At 42.1% G+C, this 20,664-nt stretch overlaps 2 protein-coding genes across 4 annotated transcripts in view; one reads left to right on the top strand and one right to left on the bottom strand.

Moving 5' to 3' along the window:
- CCPG1 (cell cycle progression 1) overlaps positions 1-10,754 on the top strand; it is a 64,457-nt gene extending 53,703 nt beyond the window's left edge. For both annotated transcript variants that reach the window (XM_073587020.1, XM_073587021.1), the window contains exons 8-10: positions 4,660-4,785; positions 6,770-8,097; positions 10,163-10,754. In XM_073587020.1, the coding sequence (XP_073443121.1) occupies positions 4,660-4,785; positions 6,770-8,097; positions 10,163-10,343 (1,635 nt within the window). In that variant the 3' untranslated portion in view covers positions 10,344-10,754. The remainder of the gene's footprint in view (positions 1-4,659; positions 4,786-6,769; positions 8,098-10,162) is intronic.
- PIGB (phosphatidylinositol glycan anchor biosynthesis class B) overlaps positions 10,598-20,664 on the bottom strand; it is a 57,065-nt gene continuing 46,998 nt past the window's right edge. For both annotated transcript variants that reach the window (XM_073587022.1, XM_073587023.1), the window contains 2 exons: positions 10,803-11,106; positions 10,598-10,720 (listed from right to left, as the gene is read on the bottom strand). In XM_073587022.1, the coding sequence (XP_073443123.1) occupies positions 10,987-11,106 (120 nt within the window). In that variant the 3' untranslated portion in view covers positions 10,598-10,720; positions 10,803-10,986. The remainder of the gene's footprint in view (positions 10,721-10,802; positions 11,107-20,664) is intronic.

The raw sequence follows: 20,664 nt of genomic DNA on the forward strand, positions 1-20,664 counted from the left end.
AAGCGGCGCGTGTGTCCGGTGTCCTGCCCCGGAAGCTGCATCACCACCGGCGACAGCGCGGCGTCGCGTCTCAGACGACGTCACTGTGACGTCACTGACCCGCAGACGCCACTGATGCGCCTCAGCAATGCTCCATGGGCACACACCGCAGACATGCGCACTGGAGCCAACAATCTAGGTCATACATCCAAGAAAGGGAAATGGGTCTGATGAAGTTGATAGTATAATCACATTTATGTGTGCACCTTTTTTGAAGCATTTCACATGCACCATCTCTCCTTTATATATAAAAGGAATACATAGTTGATAGTATAATCACATTAATGTCTATTGTAAGGGATTATATATTTTTTTATTTTCACTATTATTAATGATATAGTTATTAGCTAGTATTCATTAATCTTTTGGATTCGTTCATATATATCCACTTTGTACAATCTGTTATATTTAGGACCCATTTCCCTTTCTTGGAAGTATTACCTAGATTGTTGGCTCCAGTGCGCATGTCTGCGGTGTGTGCCCATGGAGCATTGCTGAGGCGGGTCAGTGACGTCACAGTGACGTCGTCTGAGACGCGACGCCGCGCTGTCGCCGGTGGTGATGCAGCTTCCGGGGCAGGACACCAGACACACGCGCCGCTTGATTGAAGCACCTGGTAACAGGATATATAACTCGGCCCCTTACACAACACAGTACGGCACCTTGAAAAAGAGGCGAAACGCGCGTCGGTGGCGGCGCTGCTTGTGGTCCTTGGCAGAGTTCAATATGGGTAAGCACTATGGCTTGGGATAGTGATTTTTTCAGGATGCGCACCTGTTAGGATCTCTCTTACCTTTATATCCCTCAAGTATGGCCCATATTTGTTACAGGCACTAAGCACTTTATTTTGTCAATTCTTAGGACTAACAAGCAGCAGATACTTATCTGATCCTTTATATATCTTCTGTCATTTATGTAACTGTCAGTACTACATGTTTAATAAACTTTGCTTATTATTTTTATGTTATTGGACTTGTACTCCCCTTTTTTTCTCTGTTTAATAGGTCTTTGGAGGTGGTCTGTGGATTGTCCTTGACTGTTCCCACCATTCTTCTTCTCTGTCTTTCTGATATTTTTCGTGGCCTGCCACTTCTGGGCTTAACAAGAACTGTACCTGTGTTCTTCCATTTCCTTACTATGTTCCTCACAGTGGAAACTGACAGGTTAAATCTCTGAGACAACTTTTTGTATCCTTCCCCTGAAAAGCTATGTTGTTTTCAGATCATTTGAGAGTTGTTTTGAGGAGCCCATGATGCCACTCTTGATAGGAGAATCAAATAGGAGAACTACTTGCAAGTGGCCACTTGAAATACCTTTTCTCATGATTTGATACACCTGGCTATGAAGTTCAAAGCTCAATGAGGTTACAAAACCAATTTAGTGCTTCAGGAAGTCAGTAAAAAGTAGTTAGGAGTGTTCAAATCAAGAAAATGATAAGGGTGCCCATACTTTTGCACCGGTCAAATTTTGTTTAAATGCAGATTGCACATTTTCTGTTAGTACAATAAACCTCATTTGAATCCAGAAATATAACTGAGTCCATCAGTTATTAGATATATGAAACTGAAATAGCTGTTGCAAAAACCAAAATTGTTATAAAGAAAAAAGGTTAACATTAATAGGGGTGCCCAAACTTTTACATATGACTGTATGTGACCCGGGGATGAAGAACGCGCTGCACCCGTAGAGGTCTTATTTGTATAAAACTTCCTTTTTATGGAAAAATCGTTAAAATGTACAAAATCACAGTTACATGCAGTCAGATGAAACCAGTGTACATCTAGAGCCACATGTTTTGGCCTATGGACCATGACTAAGGACTCGCTATAGGCCGAAACATGTTGCTTTAGATGTCCACTGGTTTGATCTGACTGCATGTAACTGTGCTTTTATACATTTTTTTTAGCGATTTTTCAATAAAATGGAATTTTTATACAAATAAGACCTCTAAGGTTGCAGCGGATTCTTCATCGCCAGGTTACATATCTCTTGTTGGATTTCTTTTCATCATAGGCGTTGTTGACCTCTCTCCAAATGTAACGTTTATGGTTGTGGCCAAAAAGTTCAATTTTGGTCTCATCACTCCAAATTACCTTGTTCCAGAAGTTTTGAGGCTTGTCTCTGTGCTGTTTTGGGTATTGTAGGCAAGATACTTTGTGGCATTTGCGCAGTAATGGCTTTCTTCTGGTGACTCGACCATACAGCCCATTTTTCTTCAAGTGCCTCCTTATTGGGCATTTTGAAACAGCCACACCACTAGTTTTTAGAGAGTCCTGTGTTTCAGCTGATGTTATTTGGGGGTTTTTCTTTGCATCCCGAACAATTTTCCTGGCAGTTGTGGACGATATCCTAGTTGGTCTACCTGTGGTTTTGTTTTTACAGAGCCAGATTTTCCATTTGTTAATCACAGTTTGAACGCTGCTGACTGGCATTATCAATTCCTTTCTATATCTTTTTGTATCCCTTTCCTGTTTTATACAGTTCAACTACCTTTTCCCATAGATCCATTGACGGTTCTTTTGCTTTCCCCATGACTCGCAATCCAGAAACATCAGTGGCTGGATGAAAGAGTATGTCTGGATCCCAGAAACTCACTCAGCTTTTATGCACACACTGATTACAAGCAAACAGGTCACAGGTGAGGATGTTACCTTTGGTAGCCATTCAAACCCATTTTGTCAACTTCTGTGCATGTTATCAGGCCAAAATCACCAGGGTAAGTGAACTTTTGATCAGGATCATTTGGATGTTTTTGGTTGTCATTATAAAAGAGTAGTTTGACAATAAATGGCTTCACCCAACCACTAACCATCAGTGAAGAAAAAGTTTTGGTGTTATCATTCATATTCTCTGAAAAAAGGCCAAGAAAGCTAAAATTCTGCCGGAGTATATAAACTTTTGAGCACAAACTTAAAATGGATGTGAAGTCATAACGCCAAAAAAGATTTTCTCCACACAGACATTCTTCGCACCTAGAACTGTTATCAATGGGTCACCGAGGAGAAAAAAGCAAAACAAGCTAAGTCACAGAAAACCAGAGAGGTCGGTAACTATGCAGATTGCAGATCCCTGATCCTACCACACAACTAGCAGCGGCCGTGGAGCGTACCTACGATGTTCCTAGACGCTTCGTCACAGCCGGAGGACTAAATAAGCCTGAAGCATGAAAAGGGGAAAACTAACTGCCCCAGAGCAGACCCCAAAGGAATAGATAGCCCCCACACATGTATTGACGGTGAAACAAGATGAAGGCACAAACACAGGCAGGAAAATAGGCTGAGCAAACGATGGGGCCCAAACTAACTAGAAAGGAAAGACACTGTCTGCAACCTGCAAAAAACCCTACAAAAATAATGTCCAACACTTCTGATAGCAAAATTAACCCCGTAGACTTCTTCCACTATATCAGCACTCTGAAGTATTCTGAGACAGAGCAAAAAGAGACCAATCTAGTAAGGGACAAAAAGCAAATTGGCAAAATACTGATAGCTAAGAGTGGAAATTCAGCACAGCCCCCAGCCGGGGCTGGCTGACCACACAAAAAGCTGAATAGACCAACAAAATCAAGTGTGAACATTAGCAGAAAAACTTAGCTTTAGATGACTGGAACAGAGCTGAAAACCAAGAGCTGACAAGCCAGAAGGAATCACCAGCAACTGAATAGGGCGTCAGCTGTCATAAATCCAATCTGAGACTCCTGAGGTCCAATCGTCATCCTCATTCTCAGGTGGCAGATTTCCTCCGATCAAATCAGCCTCACTACCTCCTGTTACCACCAGAGGGAGTCTGGAAGGACAACTCACAACTGGTGAACCAGAGAATGAACTCACAACATAGAACACTGCTGGAGAAAACATGTTTGCAGCAGGTGCCAGGGTTGCTGTCCTCTGTGCCGGGTTTTCATGTGTGTAGGAGGTGCAGTTTCATCAAGGTCACTTTTCAGTTTTGTAGTGTTTCAAAGCTAAGTTGAAACATGAGGAGGAGGGAGGAGATTGGGACCAGTAGTGACTGGACTGCACATTATTCATAAGTCACTTGGCATTGATGGCACCTGGATTTCTGTATATGTGATATGTAGCGATGTCCTGAGTGGAGCAACGTATTTTTACAGTGAAGGAAAGAAGGTTGTGGTCAGATAGTAGGAGAGGGGAGTTAGCTCAGGATCACACATGCGAGGAATACGTCCGAGTCTCACATGTTAATACTCGGCATTCCCGCTGGCACTCAGGAGCAGAGCGTGCGGCTCCATGTATTCCTATGCGGCTGCACGCTCTGCTTCCGAGTGCTGCCGGCAGTGGCGGGTATCAACATGCGAGACTCGGCGGTATTCCTCGCATGTGTGATCCCTGCCTTAGTGAAATCATACACTGAGCAAAATCGGAAGAAGATCAAATGCAGTGTATTCCCATCTTCATGTGTAGGAGAGCTGGTAAGTTGTGAAAGGCCTAGTTAGGAAGTTAGAGGCAAGATGAGTGGCAGATGTGGAGAGTGGGTTCTTGTCTTACATACAGCATTTGTATGGGAAACTACCGATATATTTATTTTACTGCTGCTCTTGCAATACCATTAAGTCCAAATTTGGTACAAGAAATATCAGCTTAATAGCTTCTGTATTTACAGGACGTTTTTGAGCAGCTTACAGAAGACCTAGAAGAGAGAGAAGATATGGTCCTATCTCTTGAAGATGCGATGGATAAAATCACCAAAGAAAACCACATACTTAAACAGAAAGAGAATGACCTAAAGGTGCTTACTATATTATTGCCATGTTTTACAACTTGAAAAAAGCTAAGGTTAAATAATTATTTATTTATTTTTTTTAATGTGGCTTATGGAGCACACTAGTTTGGGTAATATTAGATTGCACCATAACTATAAAGGACTTAAAATAAAACATTGAAATGTATGCATACATTCAATTATTTCACACAATCTACTTCTTGCAATTCGGTGGCTTTCTGAATTTGATGGGAGAGATGCTGTGAAGTATTCTGAATGTATAATATACCCCAGACATTGGATGCTTGAGGACAATTGTTAAACCAACCTGGTTTTCAGAGGAGGTTCAGACCCATATATAAATGACTCTGGATGACACTGCATCAGGACTGTCAGAAGCTTAAGTTATGCTTCTTCCCTATGGAGGCTATACAAAATATTATTTTTTAAGTATGGTTGTTACAATATTAAATCTGAAAGAACCAGGGGGGTTTCCAGTCAGCATTTCTATACTGGTACTTGATAGGCTAAAAGTTGTATGACAAATCTGATCAGGTCTAGCACATTTACCAAAATGGTAACACACCCATATCAGAACAAAAGACCTCAAATAAGCTCTACTGTGCACAAACTGTATTTCGTAAGTGAAATATATAAACAGTTCAACACACAGTTGTGTGTTATAGTGCGGGCATGCTAGATGCACAATCCATTTTATTGAATGAAGTGAATGACCATACTCATCCCAACATGGCCTTTTTTGGGGTGTCTGCATAAACTGTCCCTGGAAAACAGAGTCAATCTTGCTTTAGCTTGGTCAGATCTGAGGCCACAATTGCTGAACTTTCTTTTGTTTAAGTCTGTTAAATAAGAAACATCCTCTATTGTTACAATGGTCTGTAGAAAAAACTGACTATAGCCACATTGTGCTGGGGGCAAATCTGGTACATGTTCAAGGTATCTTATGTAGGAGGCATCAGAGACAAGAGGGTATTCACTTTACAGATTGTCCAAATGTGGTGCTTTTATTACACTCCAGGCTTGTTTAAAATGTTCTTTGACTGATCTAGAAGCTGTCAGACCTCAGAGGGTATCGTCCATGTTGAAAGCCGTTGCTTTCCTGTCCCCACATTTATGGTGGTGTCTCCTTACACCCTTTGGGTCATCTCTAAGTCCTCTGACTTGATTTACTAGACCTTAACCTGGATTGCCCACACTAGTTTGGTTGTATCAACCACTTATAAAGCCCTTTTGTTAATTGAGCTGGGGTCCGACTGGGCCCTCTCCTGATTTTTACCAGATTGCTTGCACAAATTTAGTTATTTTCCCTGCATTGAAGAGATTAAGTTTTTAACCATCCTCTCCCACTAATGTGTTCTAGAGCATTTCTCTTAGAAAATCTGCTTCACCTTCCTCCTTTACATAGCTGTGGTGGCAATGAAGCCAATCTTATATTAACCTAAATCAAAGCTGATGCCTTGTTAGAGAGCACAGTTTATTAGACTCTTGATATTTTTCCTTTGCCACAAATGACATACATTCATGGGTGTATGGAGCAGGCTCAGAAGCTGCACCTGCACCATACCTGGCAGCTGTAGCACAGCTGGCATTTTATGCAACAGCGGCAGTTCAGCTAGGACCTGATTGCTGAGGGTAACCCCTGTCCATCTCTGAAGGTGTACCTTCCTAGGGTTTCCGGTCACAAAAAGGAGAGGAAAGAAAGAAAAGCACAGAAAGTTAAAAATTGGTCTGACAAGAATGGGTTAAGAGCACTACTAAAATATGATTAGAAAGGAAAGTTGTAGAAGGCTGATTTAATTCTCCACTGGACCCTCGCTATAAATTAATGGGGGTAGGGGGAATGGGATTAAAATCTGTTCACCTTTTGTCATCAGATCTGACAGCACTATGGCTTCAGCAATTAATAAGACAGCTATGATAACTGCATACGTTTCTTTGCATATAAATCTAATTGGTAATGAAGTAATCCATTTTTGTTTGAACATTTCAGCTAGAGACGAATGACCTAGCAACCAGCCTGAAAACTTCTAAGGTACAAAATAAAAATCTTGCACTGGAAAACCAACATCTAAGGGAATCCTTAGAGAAAGAGGAACAAGCTTTATATTCTCTGAAAGAGGAGCTACGGAAACTACGAGAGCAGATCAGAAACCTTGATGAGAAGGGAAAGAACGAGATCATACTGGTAGAGAATCAGAAGCTAAAAGAACATCTAAAGGAGGAAAGGCAAAAGATTCGTGATTTCCGAACACAGAAGGAGAACCTTTTAAATGAAGCCCAGCTATTAAAAAAAGAGTTGGATAATGAGCGGACAATTACTAACTCTTTAAGGGTAGAACTTGAGGAAATAAGTAAGAGGAGATCATCTACAGTCTCCTTCAAAAGTGACCATGAAATAGAAAACTTTAAGGACCGTCTTTCTGACTTAGAAAGAAAACTCAATTTTGAACAACAGAGATCAGATTTGTGGGAAAGACTTTACATTGAAACCAAGGAGCAAAATGAAAAACTGGAAGCCGGAAATTCAAAAGGTAAAACGAAAGCAAAGGGAACATTTTTTAATTCTGTGAAAGATACGTTTGATGCCATGAAGAATTCTACCAAGGATTTTGTGAGACATCACAAGGAAAAGATCAAACAAGCAAAAGAAGCCGTAAAGGAGAATTTGAAGAAGTTCTCAGATTCTGTAAAAAATACTTTCAGGCACTTTAAAGACACCACTAGAGGTATGTTTGATAAAAGCCGCAATAGGAAACATGGAGAATGGAGGAGGGAAGAAACTAAGGGAGCTCGAACAGTGCGCCGCGAGTACAAGCCTGATACTGAGAGGATGTACCCTAAGAAGGCAACAGCTAGTCACCATGAATATGAAGATCCACTAGACCAAAGACAGGAACAGTTTGAAGGGACAGATAGCTGGAAATCCAATGATGAGGAGATTATCAAGCATTACCCCAATAAAAAGGGCTGTTCTGGAGTTTATGACTGCGCTCACCAAGAATCCATCAGCCTCTTCAACAAAGTTTTGGACCCTGTGAGAGTAGAAGAGTTCAATGACTTGATGCAAGTATATTTACAGGAGCAAGTAGACAATTTCCAACACTGGGAAGAACTAGAACAGTTCATAAATAGATTTTTTCTAAATGGTGTGTTCATTCATGATCAGATGCTTTTCACTGATTTTGTGAGAAATGTTGAGGATTATCTTGAAGACATGAAGGAGTATCAGACGAGCACTGGCGCGGTCTTTGAAGATCTGGACGAGTTTGTGTACAGACATTATTTTGGAAATACTTACTCAGCACCATATGGACCAAGGTTGGTAGATGTGTTAACATGTCATTGTTGGTTCTTTTATTTCTATGCCAGACCTATTATCTGCAAAGTTATTACACATGGCTTATACAACTACACAATTTTTTGGTGGGGCTTGGGATATGTTGTTTCAAACTTGCATTTTGAACACAGTTGCAATTAGTTTGAATTTCACGTGTAACAGCAACAAAATTATACAATTTACAATTGGCAAGATTGTAAGAGAAACTAAAACCTAAGAAAGGTAAATCCGGACATGGAACTAAAAGATGAGATACAATCCCTTTCTAAATGTTTGTGCCAAGACGACTGCTGTGAGACAAGTAGCATCCCTGGCAAACAGCTGACTTTGCCATTTGAAGCCAAGTTAGATGGTATTTTGGAGACTGTATTATATGGTTGATATTTAGATGAATATCCATCTAATATAAAGAGTATTCAAAATTTCTAGAAAGACTGTTTCATCACCTTCTCTCTATTTTGGCTGCAAAGAAAGAAAAGGTGAATGTATTTTTTAAAATACAGTAATCAATTTGTTACAGAATGTGCACAGATTTATTGCAGATTTTACCCATTGATTATAACTGTGAAGATAATCATATCCGCAGGTAATGTATTGTGGATAACCAGCGCTAAAGTTCAAAGTTGCAGAGAATATTCTAAAAGCTAAACACTTCCCTGGTTCCTAGTCAGTCTGTTTTCGGACCACACCGGCATGCTTTGACTAGTCACCGCTGCAGCTGGTTGAGAAGAGAGCGGCAAAGAATCAGGGAAGTTTTGGCACAGAGTTCAATCAGCTGACTTGAAAAGTAGAGATAAATCTGCATGACTTGCTGTAGATTTGTCTCATGGGTTTCCCTGCAACTTACTTGTGAAAGTTTTTACAGCAAATCTATTGTGTGCGGATTTACCATTGTGATTTCAGGATGGATTTATAGGTGTATTCTGGTTTCAGAAAACACATCCACAATCGTAGTCTGTTTTAAAACAAACTTTGCTTTTACTCAAACTTTTCAGATCCAGTGCGGAGTCTCTATGCTGCGGTCAGTGCCTGACATCACATTCACAGCACTGCAGCCAGCACCTGGGATCAGCGGCTTTGCCAGAGTAGTTGACACGAACCATTGAGTTTACCGATCGGCTGCAGTGCTTGTCAACATAATGTCAGTGCTGCAGGCAATAACAAGCACTGGGATTAATGTCAAAGACTCAACACTATACTTGGGGAGGTTGAGTAAGGCTCAGTTTTAAAAAAAAAAAATTTTTGTTTAAATAAACTGCATCTGGGGACAGTGATTTTCTGAAAACAGAAAACAACTAAGAAAGTTTCCAAAACCTTAAATATGCTCTACCAGTGTTTCTATACTCTTTCCACGTACTCCCCTGCCATTTTTTTTTTTTTTTATCGTGTGTATTGGACAAACAGTTTTCATGAATGCAGTTTGGACATGCAGAAGTTAAAGGGAATCTGTCACTTCTTTTTTCGAATATGAGCTGCCGGCACCGACATCAGGGGCTTATGTACAGCATTCTGTAATGCTGTTTAGCCCCCGATGTAACCTGAAAGAAAAAGGAGTTAGATTATACTCACCGGGGCTGCGGTCCAGTCCGATGGGTGTCGCCTCCCATCTTCATACGATACCATCCTCTTTCCTTCCTGTCATGGCTCCTGCGCAGGCGCACAGGGCAGAGCAGAATACTGCAGTGCGCAGGTGCCGATCCGCTCCCGGTGCCTGCGCACTGCAGCACTCTGCTCTGCCCCCAATAGGGCATAGCAGTGCGCCTGCGCAGGAGCCATGATTGGAAGGAAAGAGGATGGTATCGTATGAAGACGGGACAGCGACACCTGTTGGACCGGACAGAATGCCGGGGTGAGTATAATCTAACTCTAGTTTCTTGTCTTTCAGGTTACAACAGGTGCTTATCTACAGCATTACAGAATGCTGTAGATAAAGCCCCTGATATCTGTGCCGGCAGCTCATATTTGAAAAAAGCGGTGACAGATTCCCTTTAAATAAGGTTATCAATAAGAACCATTCCCGTTTATAATTTTAACATTTGCTTGTAGAAAACCAGAAAAAGTTCCTCCTTACAAGAACGCAGAAAGCAAAAATAGAAAGGAAGAAGAGAAGCAGCAGTCAAGAGATAAGCAAGAAGGTAAATGGAGTAAGCATGGGCGTGCCAATGGAAGACAGATGGCAAATTTTGAAATCGAATTGGGGCAGCTGCCGTTTGATCCTAAATATTGAGCATGGATCTCTTTATAGCGTAAAAGACCTAGCTATGATTAAGAGCAGGATACGCACCACGTGACTGGGTAGCAACTGCTGTCAGTGCCGTGGTCACGGACGTCTTATCCTGCCACTGTGTCTGGTGTTTTCTGTTGTGTGATTTCAGCTTTGCTAATGTTTGATTTAGTAATGAACAGATTACATTTCACCTTCTCGCATGAATCATCTATGATCTCGGAATCACAAGTAATCGTGTCTGTATGTTGTGCCATTACCTGTGCAGCGTTCCTCTTTTTCTAACGACATGCTCGTTATTCATTTAACCGTTCTTACTTCTCTCCGGCATCTTCCTGCCAATCAGCATTGTTCCATAATTATTTGTAAGATGATAAAGACTGAATTAAAAAATAAAAAACTTTATTTAAAAGGTTTCCTGTATGTTCATTTGTACATATATATATATATATATATACACACACAAGGCCAGAGCTAAGCTGCTCGCGTCACTTCTGCAGCCGGATTATTTTACAGTCACAGTGAATCCATGGATATTAATTTTGAGAAACAGTCAAGGTCTAAGAAATGGCAGCTGTGTAATACTAATCCTCCATCTTATCCAGTGGTCCATAAATCAGTCACTGTTCCAACTGAGTCTAGGTCTTTATTTCACTTGCCGTTCATACATATATATGTGGCTTCCAATTCGACCTTCTGGTAGATGAGTATGGAATACCGACGCGGTCCTCACATAATGGTTTGTTTTCAGAAATGGCCTTATTCCCTAGCAAATAAAACAGGACATTCTGTAACTTCAAAGGTCAGATTAGAAACCCAGTGACACCAATGAGTTTTATCCATTCACTTACATACATTTATTAAGTTTTTGATGCAACTTTCTAATTCCTCCTCACATCTGCCAGGCCACATTGATTAACATTGATCTGTGTGCAGTGTGTCAGTGCTAGCCTCATCATATCCCCCACCTCTAAGTCTTTGTAGGGTCATTAAAAGTGGGAAGTGAAGGAATATACACACAATCTTCCATCCCATCATAGCTAATTGGTAACTAGTTATTCAAATGAGCATTTAATTTTAATAACTAGTTATTGATTAGCTAGGACTGGATGACATTGTACAGATCTTCAATTAGCACAGGTTTCATAATACTCACTGATTCTCTACTGTAAGAGCAGTAAGACTTTAAACCCTGTACATGTTGTGATTGATTTGAATAAGTTCATGAATAGTGATGAGCGACTATACTCGTTGCTTGGGTTTTCCCGAGCATGCTCAGGTGGTCTGAGGATTTTGACGTGGTCTGAGATTTAGATTTCGTCATCTCAGCTGCATGATTTGCAACTTGTAGACAGGCTGAATACATATGGGAATTCCCTAACAGGCATTCCACACATACATTCAGCCTGTCTACAAGTCGCAAATCATGCAGCTGAGAACGAAATCTACATCACCGAGCATGCCAAAATACTCGATCACCCGAGCATGCTCGGGAAAACCCAAGCAACGAGTATACTCGCTCATCACTATTCATGAAGTGTCCATTTTTTTTCTCTAAAGGTACTGTCACACTTAGCGATATCGCTATAACTTGTGACGTTATAGCAATATTGCTAGCAACATCGCTGTGTCTGATACTTACCTACAACCCACTCCCCCGCTGGTTATCGCTGATCGCGCGAGAACATCCAGGACTGTTTCTCGTCGTCAGCTTCCTGTGGAGAGACGAGCGTGGAGCCGGGCGGGAGGACGCAGGATCGCCTAGTGTGACAGGTAAGTAGCGACCCCCGTCCCCTGCGATGTCGCTGGTGAGATCTGGCAGCTCACTAGCAACGTACCAGCGATCCTGACCGTGTCATATCGCTGGTCGGGATCGCTGGTACATCGCTAAGTGTGACAGTACCTTTAAGAGTATGTTCACACTGCATTTTTTCCCTACAAACAATAAATTCTTAGTCTCATGCACATGCTGCTTATTTTTTTGCTTGCAGAGATGAAGCAGTTTCAAATTTGCAGCATGTCAATGGTTTCAGAGGTTTTTGTAGCGTTTTTCACCCATTCAAATAAATGGGGGGGAGGGGGGGGCGCCCACAAAAGTTGAATGCCAACATTGAAGTATTTACAGCAGATTCTTATACTGCCAATATTGTACTTGGTGAACAAATACCCTGCAGTAAGTAAATAAGGAGTCTGAACAGTTGGGACCCAGATCCTGTTCTGTATATACACCTTGTCGTGGTGGGATGGCTTTTTTGATCAAACCAATGTTAACCAAGTACCCATGTTATTTACACGCGCTATGACTATTTACTTGCTTATTACAGTGTATTTACTCATTTGTTTTTTATATTAGGTTGTGCTGTTCAAATGGCCAGTGTGAATGCACACCTATGCACTGCACTTATACCAGCATGGGCTCTAGCTCATTTTTGTAGGTTTTGGTTTAAATAGTGACCGTGCTAATATCCTAAATATAATACTACTATCAGTTATGGGTACTGGATTTTCTGCAGATGGGACATTGACTCAGGGATTTATTCAGAAAAGTTTACCCCTAATGAGGCAATTTGCCTCCTACCTGAATAGGGTTTTTGGCTAGATCAAAATAAAGTTGGGCAGTGATGGAACTGGGTCTCTCAGCCTCATCACGTGTGTGACTATTGTGAGCCCTGCCAATGTCACGGCATCATTTCTTTACCACCATGTCGCTTTCTATTTCCACACTAGCAACATTAAGGCTATGTGCACACGTTGCAGAATTTCCTCGGAAATTTCCACGGGAATTCTGTAAATCCATTCCGCAGGAAATATGCGAGCAAATCGCATTTTAATTTCCACCTATTTCCCACGGAAAAACTAGCGATTTGCAAGGGTAATTAGCTTGCAGAATGCTAGCGTTGTCCAAGCGATCTGTAGCATCGCTTGGCAAACTGATTGACAGGTTGGTCACACTAGTCAAACAGTGTTTGACTAGTGTGACCAACTTTTTACTATTGAGGCTGCCTATGCGGCATCAGGAGTAAAAAGATCTAATGTAAAAAATAATAAGAACACTTTTTTTTTACCTTCCAGCGTCCCGCGCAGCGTTCCCGATCATCGCGATGCTCCCGGCAGGTCCCGTTCGGTGATGCCTGGTGACTACGGAAGGTGAGAATGACGATTTTTTTTATTTTAATTCTATTTTTTACAGGGATATGGTACCCAGGGCCTGGAGGAGTACCTCCTCTCCTCCGGACCGTGGGTACCATCCACAAATGTTCTGCTTACTTTTCGCATGGTGGCCACAGCCACATGCGGAAAGCAGAACAATGCATTCCTATGTGGGCGGAATCGCCGCGATTCCGCAAAATTAACGAGCATGCTACGTATTTTTCCTCAATGCGATTCCGCCGCGGAAAAATCCGCAGCATTAGCACAGCATTGCGGAATCCCATAGGATTGCATGGGATGCTTTTTTTTTTGCGTTTACGCGGCAAAATTGCGCGTTTAAACGCCGCGAAGATGCAAAAATAGCTACGTGTGAACACAGCCTAATACTCTCATGCTGTGTTTTTTCTGCAGCCACAACATCCTCTTTTGGCAGTAAAAAAAAAAAAAAAAAAAGCTGTGTTTGGTTGTGGAGTGTGTTCTTAGTCTACAGTACACGTTTAATAAAGTTGGTTGAAGAAAGCGCTGAAAAATGCCGCAGTTCTCAAATTCACTCAAGAAAAAAAAAAAAAATTAGTGTGTGCATAGATTTACGAAATCTACTAGCTTAATAGTTTTTGCTGGTACTGGGAATAAAAAAAAAACCCCTAATTTTCATCCAAAAAGCTACAAAAAGCAACTTGTGAATACAGCTAAGGCAAGTTGCCACTCATTCAAGATATCCAAGCTATCAGATTAGTTGGACTTGTGATACCATTTGCCATATATAGATTATATTTGAGTATTCCTTATGGAAATGTGTTTCAGTCCTTCACAAATCTTTTTATTTATGTAGCGCCATTAATTCCACAGCGATTTACAGACATCACCACTGTCCCCATTGGGGCTCACAATATAAATTCCCTATCAGTAGGTCTTTGGAATTTGGGAGGAAATCGGAGGAAACCCACGCAAACACGGGGAGAACATACAAACGCCTTGCAGATGTTGTCCTTGGTGGGATTTGAACCGCAGAACTCCAGTGCTGCAAGGCTGCAGTGGTAACCACTGAGCCACCGTGCTACTGTCCACATAACCTATGAAGTATAGGTATGTCATAGGTTGTGTTCCAGTATTTGATGTGGGCTCCCGCATCTCTTCCAGCACATGATGGCTGATTTGATCAGCTGTCGTGTGCCCTTAACAGCCGTGGGTGGAATCACTATCCACCTACAGTTGTTACCATGTTAAATGCCACTGCCAATCTGACAGCAGCAATTAACATGAGCACGCTGGGACACTAGCATTTAACATGAGTGCACTGGAACCGCGTCATAATACACTCACATGATGGCAGGCGCCGTTGGGATGGCACGACAACCGTGGGTCTGCAGAAAAGCCCCGTTCTTGTTATTGCTGACCTGCTATGAACGCCAGGTGTTCATAGAAATTGATTTCGGCTACACAGAGCAGAGATGAAGCCCTGCTGCGTGTAGCACAAGAGATCAGATCGCATCTTTGAGTCTCCTAAGGAGACTTTTGAAGCAAGAGGAAAATAAAAAAAAAAATAAAAAATCAACCCCCCCCCCCCCTTTTTGTCCCATTCAAAATAAAACCACAGCAAAAATAAAATTGGTATTGCGTTAAACGCCAGATTAAAATATAAAACTCAAGATGGCAGAATTACGGTTTTTGGTTGCGGCAATGTTGCAATAAAGGGAGATAAAAAAAAAAAAATCGTATCTACGCTAAAATGGTATAATTAAAAACATCAGCTCGCACACAAAAAATAAGCTCTCACCGCAAATGGAGATGCTACGGGCATTGGAATTATTTTATTTTTTTATATATACAAACGTTGGATTTTTTCACCACTTAAATAAGTGAAGAAACTATACATGTTTAGTATCTGCGAACTAGTAAGGACCTGGAGAATCATAATGGCAGGTCAGTTGTAGCATTTAGTGAACATAGTAAAAAGAAAGACAAAGAGCAATTGTAGAATTGCACTTTTTTGCAATCTCACAGCACTTGGAATTTTTTTCCTGGTTTCCAGTACGTGATATGTTAATATCAATGATGACATCCAGAAGTACAACTTGTCCTGCAAAAAACAATCCCTTACACGGCCATATTGACCAATAAGTAAAAAAGTTATGGCTCTGGGAAAAAGGAGAGCAAAGAAAAATTGAAAATCCCAAGGTTATTCGTTTAACCCCTTCACCTCCAAGGGTGGTTTGCACGTTCATGACCGGGCCAATTTTTACAATTCTGACCACTGTCCCTTTATGAGGTAATAACTCTGAAACGCTTCCATGGATCCCGATGATTCTGACACGGTTTTCTCGTGACATATTGTACTTCATGTTAGTGGTAAAATTTCATTCATATAAACTTACGCTTATTTGTGAAAAAAACGGAAATTTGGCGAAAATTTCGCAATTTTACGACTTTGAATTTTTATGCCCTTAAATCACAGAGATACGGCACACAAAAAAGGAGATTTTTGTGTACTCACCGTAAAATCTCTCTTAGCCTCTAATTGGGGGACACAGAATCATAGGTGTTATAGAATCATAGAATCATAGAATCGTAGAGTTGGAAGGGACCTCCTGGGCCATCTGGTCCAACCCCCTGCTCAAAGCAGGATTCGCTAAATCATCCCAGTTAGATGTCTGTCCAGCCTCTGTTTGAAGACTTCCATTGAAGGAGAACTCACCACTTCTCGTGGCAGCCTGTTCCACTCATTGATCACTCTAACTGTCAAAAAGTTTTTTCTAATATCTAATCTGTGTCTCCTCCCATTCAGCTTCATCCCATTGCTTCTAGTCTTTCCTTGTGCAAATGAGAATAAAGTTGATCCTTCTACAATGTGACAGCCCTTTAGATATTTGTAGACAGCTATTAAGTCTCCTCTCAGTCTTCTCTTTTGCAAACTAAACATTCCCAAATCCTGCAACCTTTCCTCATAAGACAGGGTTTGCAGACCGGTCACCATTCTGGTCGCTCTTTTCTGAACTTGCTCCAGTTTGTTGATGTCTTTTTTAAAATGTGGTGCCCAAAATTGGACACAATATTCCAGATGAGGTCTGACCAAAGAGGAGTAGAGGGAAATAATTACTTCACGTGATCTAGACTGTATGCTTCTGTTAATACATCCTAGAATTGCATTTGCCTTTTTTGCTGCTGCATCACACTGTTGACTCATATTCAGTCTGTGATCTATTAGTATACCCAAGTCTTTTTCACATGTGCTGTCACTTAGCCCTATTCCTCCCATTCTATATATGCTTTTTTCATTTTTATTGCCCAGATGTAGTACTTTGCATTTCTCCCTGTTAAAAACCATTCTGTTAGTTGCTGCCCACTTCTCCAGTTTATTTAAATCTTTTTGAATCCTCTCTCTCTCTTCTCTAGTATTAGCTATCCCTCCTAGCTTTGTGTCATCAGCAAATTTAATCAGTTTACCCTCAATTCCTTCATCTAAATCGTTGATAAAGATGTTGAACAATACAGGGCCCAGGACAGAGCCCTGTGGTACCCCACTTGAGACATTCTTCCAACTGGATGTGCAGCCATTTACGACCACTCTTTGGGTCCGATCACTAAGCCAGTTATGAATCCACCTAACAGTTGCCTTGTCCATTCCATACTTAGTCATTTTTTCAATAAGGATTGTATGAGAGACTTTGTCAAATGCTTTGCTGAAGTCAAGATATACTATATCTACAGCATTTCCTTGATCCACCCAATCAGTAATACCATCATAGAAGGAAATTAAATTAGTCTGACATGACTTATTAGTTACAAACCCATGCTGACTCTGTTTAATCACTTCATTCTTATCCAGGTATTGACATACATGTTGTTTAATAATTTGTTCAAAGATCTTTTCTGGTATAGAAGTCAGACTCACCGGCCTATAGTTGCCTGGGTCCACCTTCTTCCCCTTTTTGAAGATAGGAACAACATTTGCTCTTCTCCAGTCTTCTGGCACTTCTCCTGTTCTCCAAGAATTTTCAAAGATTATGGAGAGGGGTTCAAAAATTTCTTCTGCTATCTCCTTCAGTACTCTGGGGTGTAATTCATCTGGACCTGGAGACTTGAATACATTTAGGTTAGCTAAGTGTTTCCTCACTATCTTTCTGTTTATAGATATCCTGGATTCTTCTATTCCCTTAATAGGACAGTGAATAACAGTTGATGTTACATTTCCTTTCTGAGAGAAAACAGATGCAAAATAGGAATTTAAAAGTTCAGCCTTCTCAACATCCTGTCTTACCATTTCATCATTTTCATCCTGTAAAAATCCTATAGCATCTTTGACTTTTCTTTTACTTTTGACATATCCCCAAAATCCTTTATTATTGCTTTTGACATCTCTTGCAAGCCTCAATTCATTTTCAGCTTTAGATAATCTGATTTGTGCCTTGCAGGTTCTGCAGACAGCATTATATTCTTCTTTAGATATGCCTCCTTCTTTCCATTTTATAAACATTTTTTGCTTCCTTTTTAGCATGTGCTTAAGTTCTGTGTTCATCCATCCTGGTTTCCTTAAATGCCTCCTATTCTTCCCTCTTTTCGGAATTGTTAACAACTGTGCTTTGAGAATTTCATTTTTCAAGATTTCCCATCCTTCCTGGACATTTTTGTCTTTAAGGATATCCAGCCATTGGATCCCTCCAATTCTCTTTCTGAATCCCTTAAAATCTGCCTTTCTGAAATCTAACCTTGACGTCTGAGTCTTCACAGGTCTTCCGCCTCTAGTTATCCAAAATTCTAAAATAGCATGGTCGCTACCTCCTAGGGTCCCAGCCACTTTTACCTCCTCAACCATTTCCTCCCTGTTTATAAGGATTAGATCCAAGGTAGCAGTTCCCCTTGTTTTCTCCTTTACCTTTTGGAAGATAAAGTTGTCAGCAAGAGAGGATAAGAATTTCCTTGACCTGTTAGTTTTACCTGAGAGAGATTCCCAACAAATGTCTGGATAGTTGAAATCTCCCATGACAACTATGTCATATTTTTTGGAGAACTTGGCCATTTGATGCATAAAGAGTTCATCCATATCTTCAGCTTGCACAGGCGGCCTGTAGTAAATGCCTACAATGGTGTCCTTTCCATTGTTCTGTCCTTGTATTCTTACCCAAACAGTTTCCACAGAACTCCCAGTCTCTGAAGCTTCAATCTCTGTGCAGATATACGCATTTCTAACATACAATGCGACACCCCCTCCTCGTTTATCAAGTCTGTTTCTTGCAAATAATGCTGCTGTCCACTAGGAGGTGACACTATGCATAATCTGAAAAAGATTAACTATGGCTCCTCCTCTGCAGTATACACCCCTGGACGGCGTCAGCCTTCTCCAGTTTTGTGCAAAAGCATTAGGAGGAACTTAACAATAACAACATGACCATGCCTGTAAGAAGGCTGCTATGTACGAGCTCAAAGAACAATGAGAACTCAACCGTAACAACGGCCCGTAAGGGCAACAGGGTGGGAGCTGTGTCCCCCAATTAGAGGCTGAGAGATTTTACGGTCAGTACACAAAAATCTCCTTTACTCTGTCGCCTCACTGGGGGACACAGAACCATGGGACGTCCCAAAGCAGTCCCTGGGTGGGAAGCAATGGATGAATATTGTGCTAGCAGGTCCCTAAACTTGGGGCACTGCCGCCTGCAGAACCAGTCTACCCAGGCTCGCATCCGCTGAGGACTGGGTATGAACACTGTAGTGTTTCGTAAACGTGTGTAGGCTAGTCCAAGTGGCCGCCTTACACACTGGTGCCGAATGGCCCAGGAGGTCCCTACTGCCCGTGTAGAGTGTGCCGTGATACCGGCTGGAAGAGGGGAACTGTTAAGTCGGTAGGCCTCATGTATGGTGGACTTGATCCACCTGGCAAGGGTAGCCTTGGAAACCGGCATTCCCTTGCGGCCGCCTTCCGGAAGAATGAAGAGGGAATCAGACTTCCGGAAGGGTGCAGTCCTGGACACGTAAATCCGCAATGCTCTGACGAGGTCAAGCGTATGCAGAGCCTTCTCCACTCTATGAACCGGAACCGGACAAAGGGATGGCAGCGAGATTTCCTCATTTAGGTGGAAGATGGACACAACCTTCGGAAGGAAGGATGGTACCGTTCGGAGAACCACCTTGTCCTGGTGAAAGGCCGTCTGCAGGAAAGTGCTGACAATTCCGACACTCTGCGTAACGAGGTGATTGCCACTAGAAAAACCACTTTCTGTGACAGAATGCAGAGTGGAACTTCTTTAAGGGGTTCGAAGGGTGGTGCCTGCAATGCTGTCAGGACTAGATTGAGGTCCCACGTTTCCAGTGGACTTTTGCAGTGGGGAACCAATCAGGAAACTCCCTGGAGGAAAGTCCTTACTTGCGGTTTGGTAGCAATGCGCCTTTGAAAAAGGACTGAAAGCGCTGACACCTGACTCTTAAGCGAGCCTAGGGATAGCTTGGCGTCTAGGCCCGATTGAAGAAAACCTAGTACCTTCGGGAGGGAATAAGGGAGTGGGACTTGCACTCCGTGAGATTCGCACCAGGAAAAGAAAGCTCTCCAGGTACGATAATAAATCTTGGCGGAGGCTGGCTTCCTTACCCTGATCATGGTCGCAATGACTTCCGGTGAAAAACCTGCCTGGGATAGAATCCAGGTTTCAAGGGCCATGCCGTCAAATTGAGAGTCCCTGAATTCTGAAGGTAGAACGGACCTTGAGACAGGAGGTCGTGACGGTCGGGTAGACGCCAGGGGGCGTCTGCTGTAAGTTGAACGATGTCGGCGTACCATGTATGTCTGGGCCAATCTGGCGCGATGAGGATGGTTGGAACTCCCTCTTGTTTGATCTTCCTCACGACCCTGGAGATCAGGGGGAGGGGTGGAAAAAATGTACAGGAGTTGGAACTGGGACCAGGGCATCCGCTCTGAGCGACCGCGAGTCCTGTGTCCTGGCCATGAAATTGGAGACCTTGGCATTGAGAGGGGTTCCCCAGCGTTGACAGATCTGGTAAAAAATCTCGGGATGGAGAGACCACTCCCCCGAGTCCATTCCTTGCCTGCTGAGGAAGTCGGCTTCCCAGTTTTCTACACCCGGAATGTGGACTGCAGAGAGTACCGACCTCGTGTCTTCCGCCCAGTGGAGGATATGTGCCACTTCTCATCGCCTGGGTGCTGCGGGTCCCGCCTTGGTGATTC

The sequence above is a fragment of the Dendrobates tinctorius genome, unplaced genomic scaffold (assembly GCF_039654945.1).
Source record: "Dendrobates tinctorius isolate UK_male_01 unplaced genomic scaffold, ASM3965494v1 ptg000097l, whole genome shotgun sequence".
NCBI classification, from domain to species: Eukaryota; Metazoa; Chordata; class Amphibia; order Anura; family Dendrobatidae; genus Dendrobates; species Dendrobates tinctorius.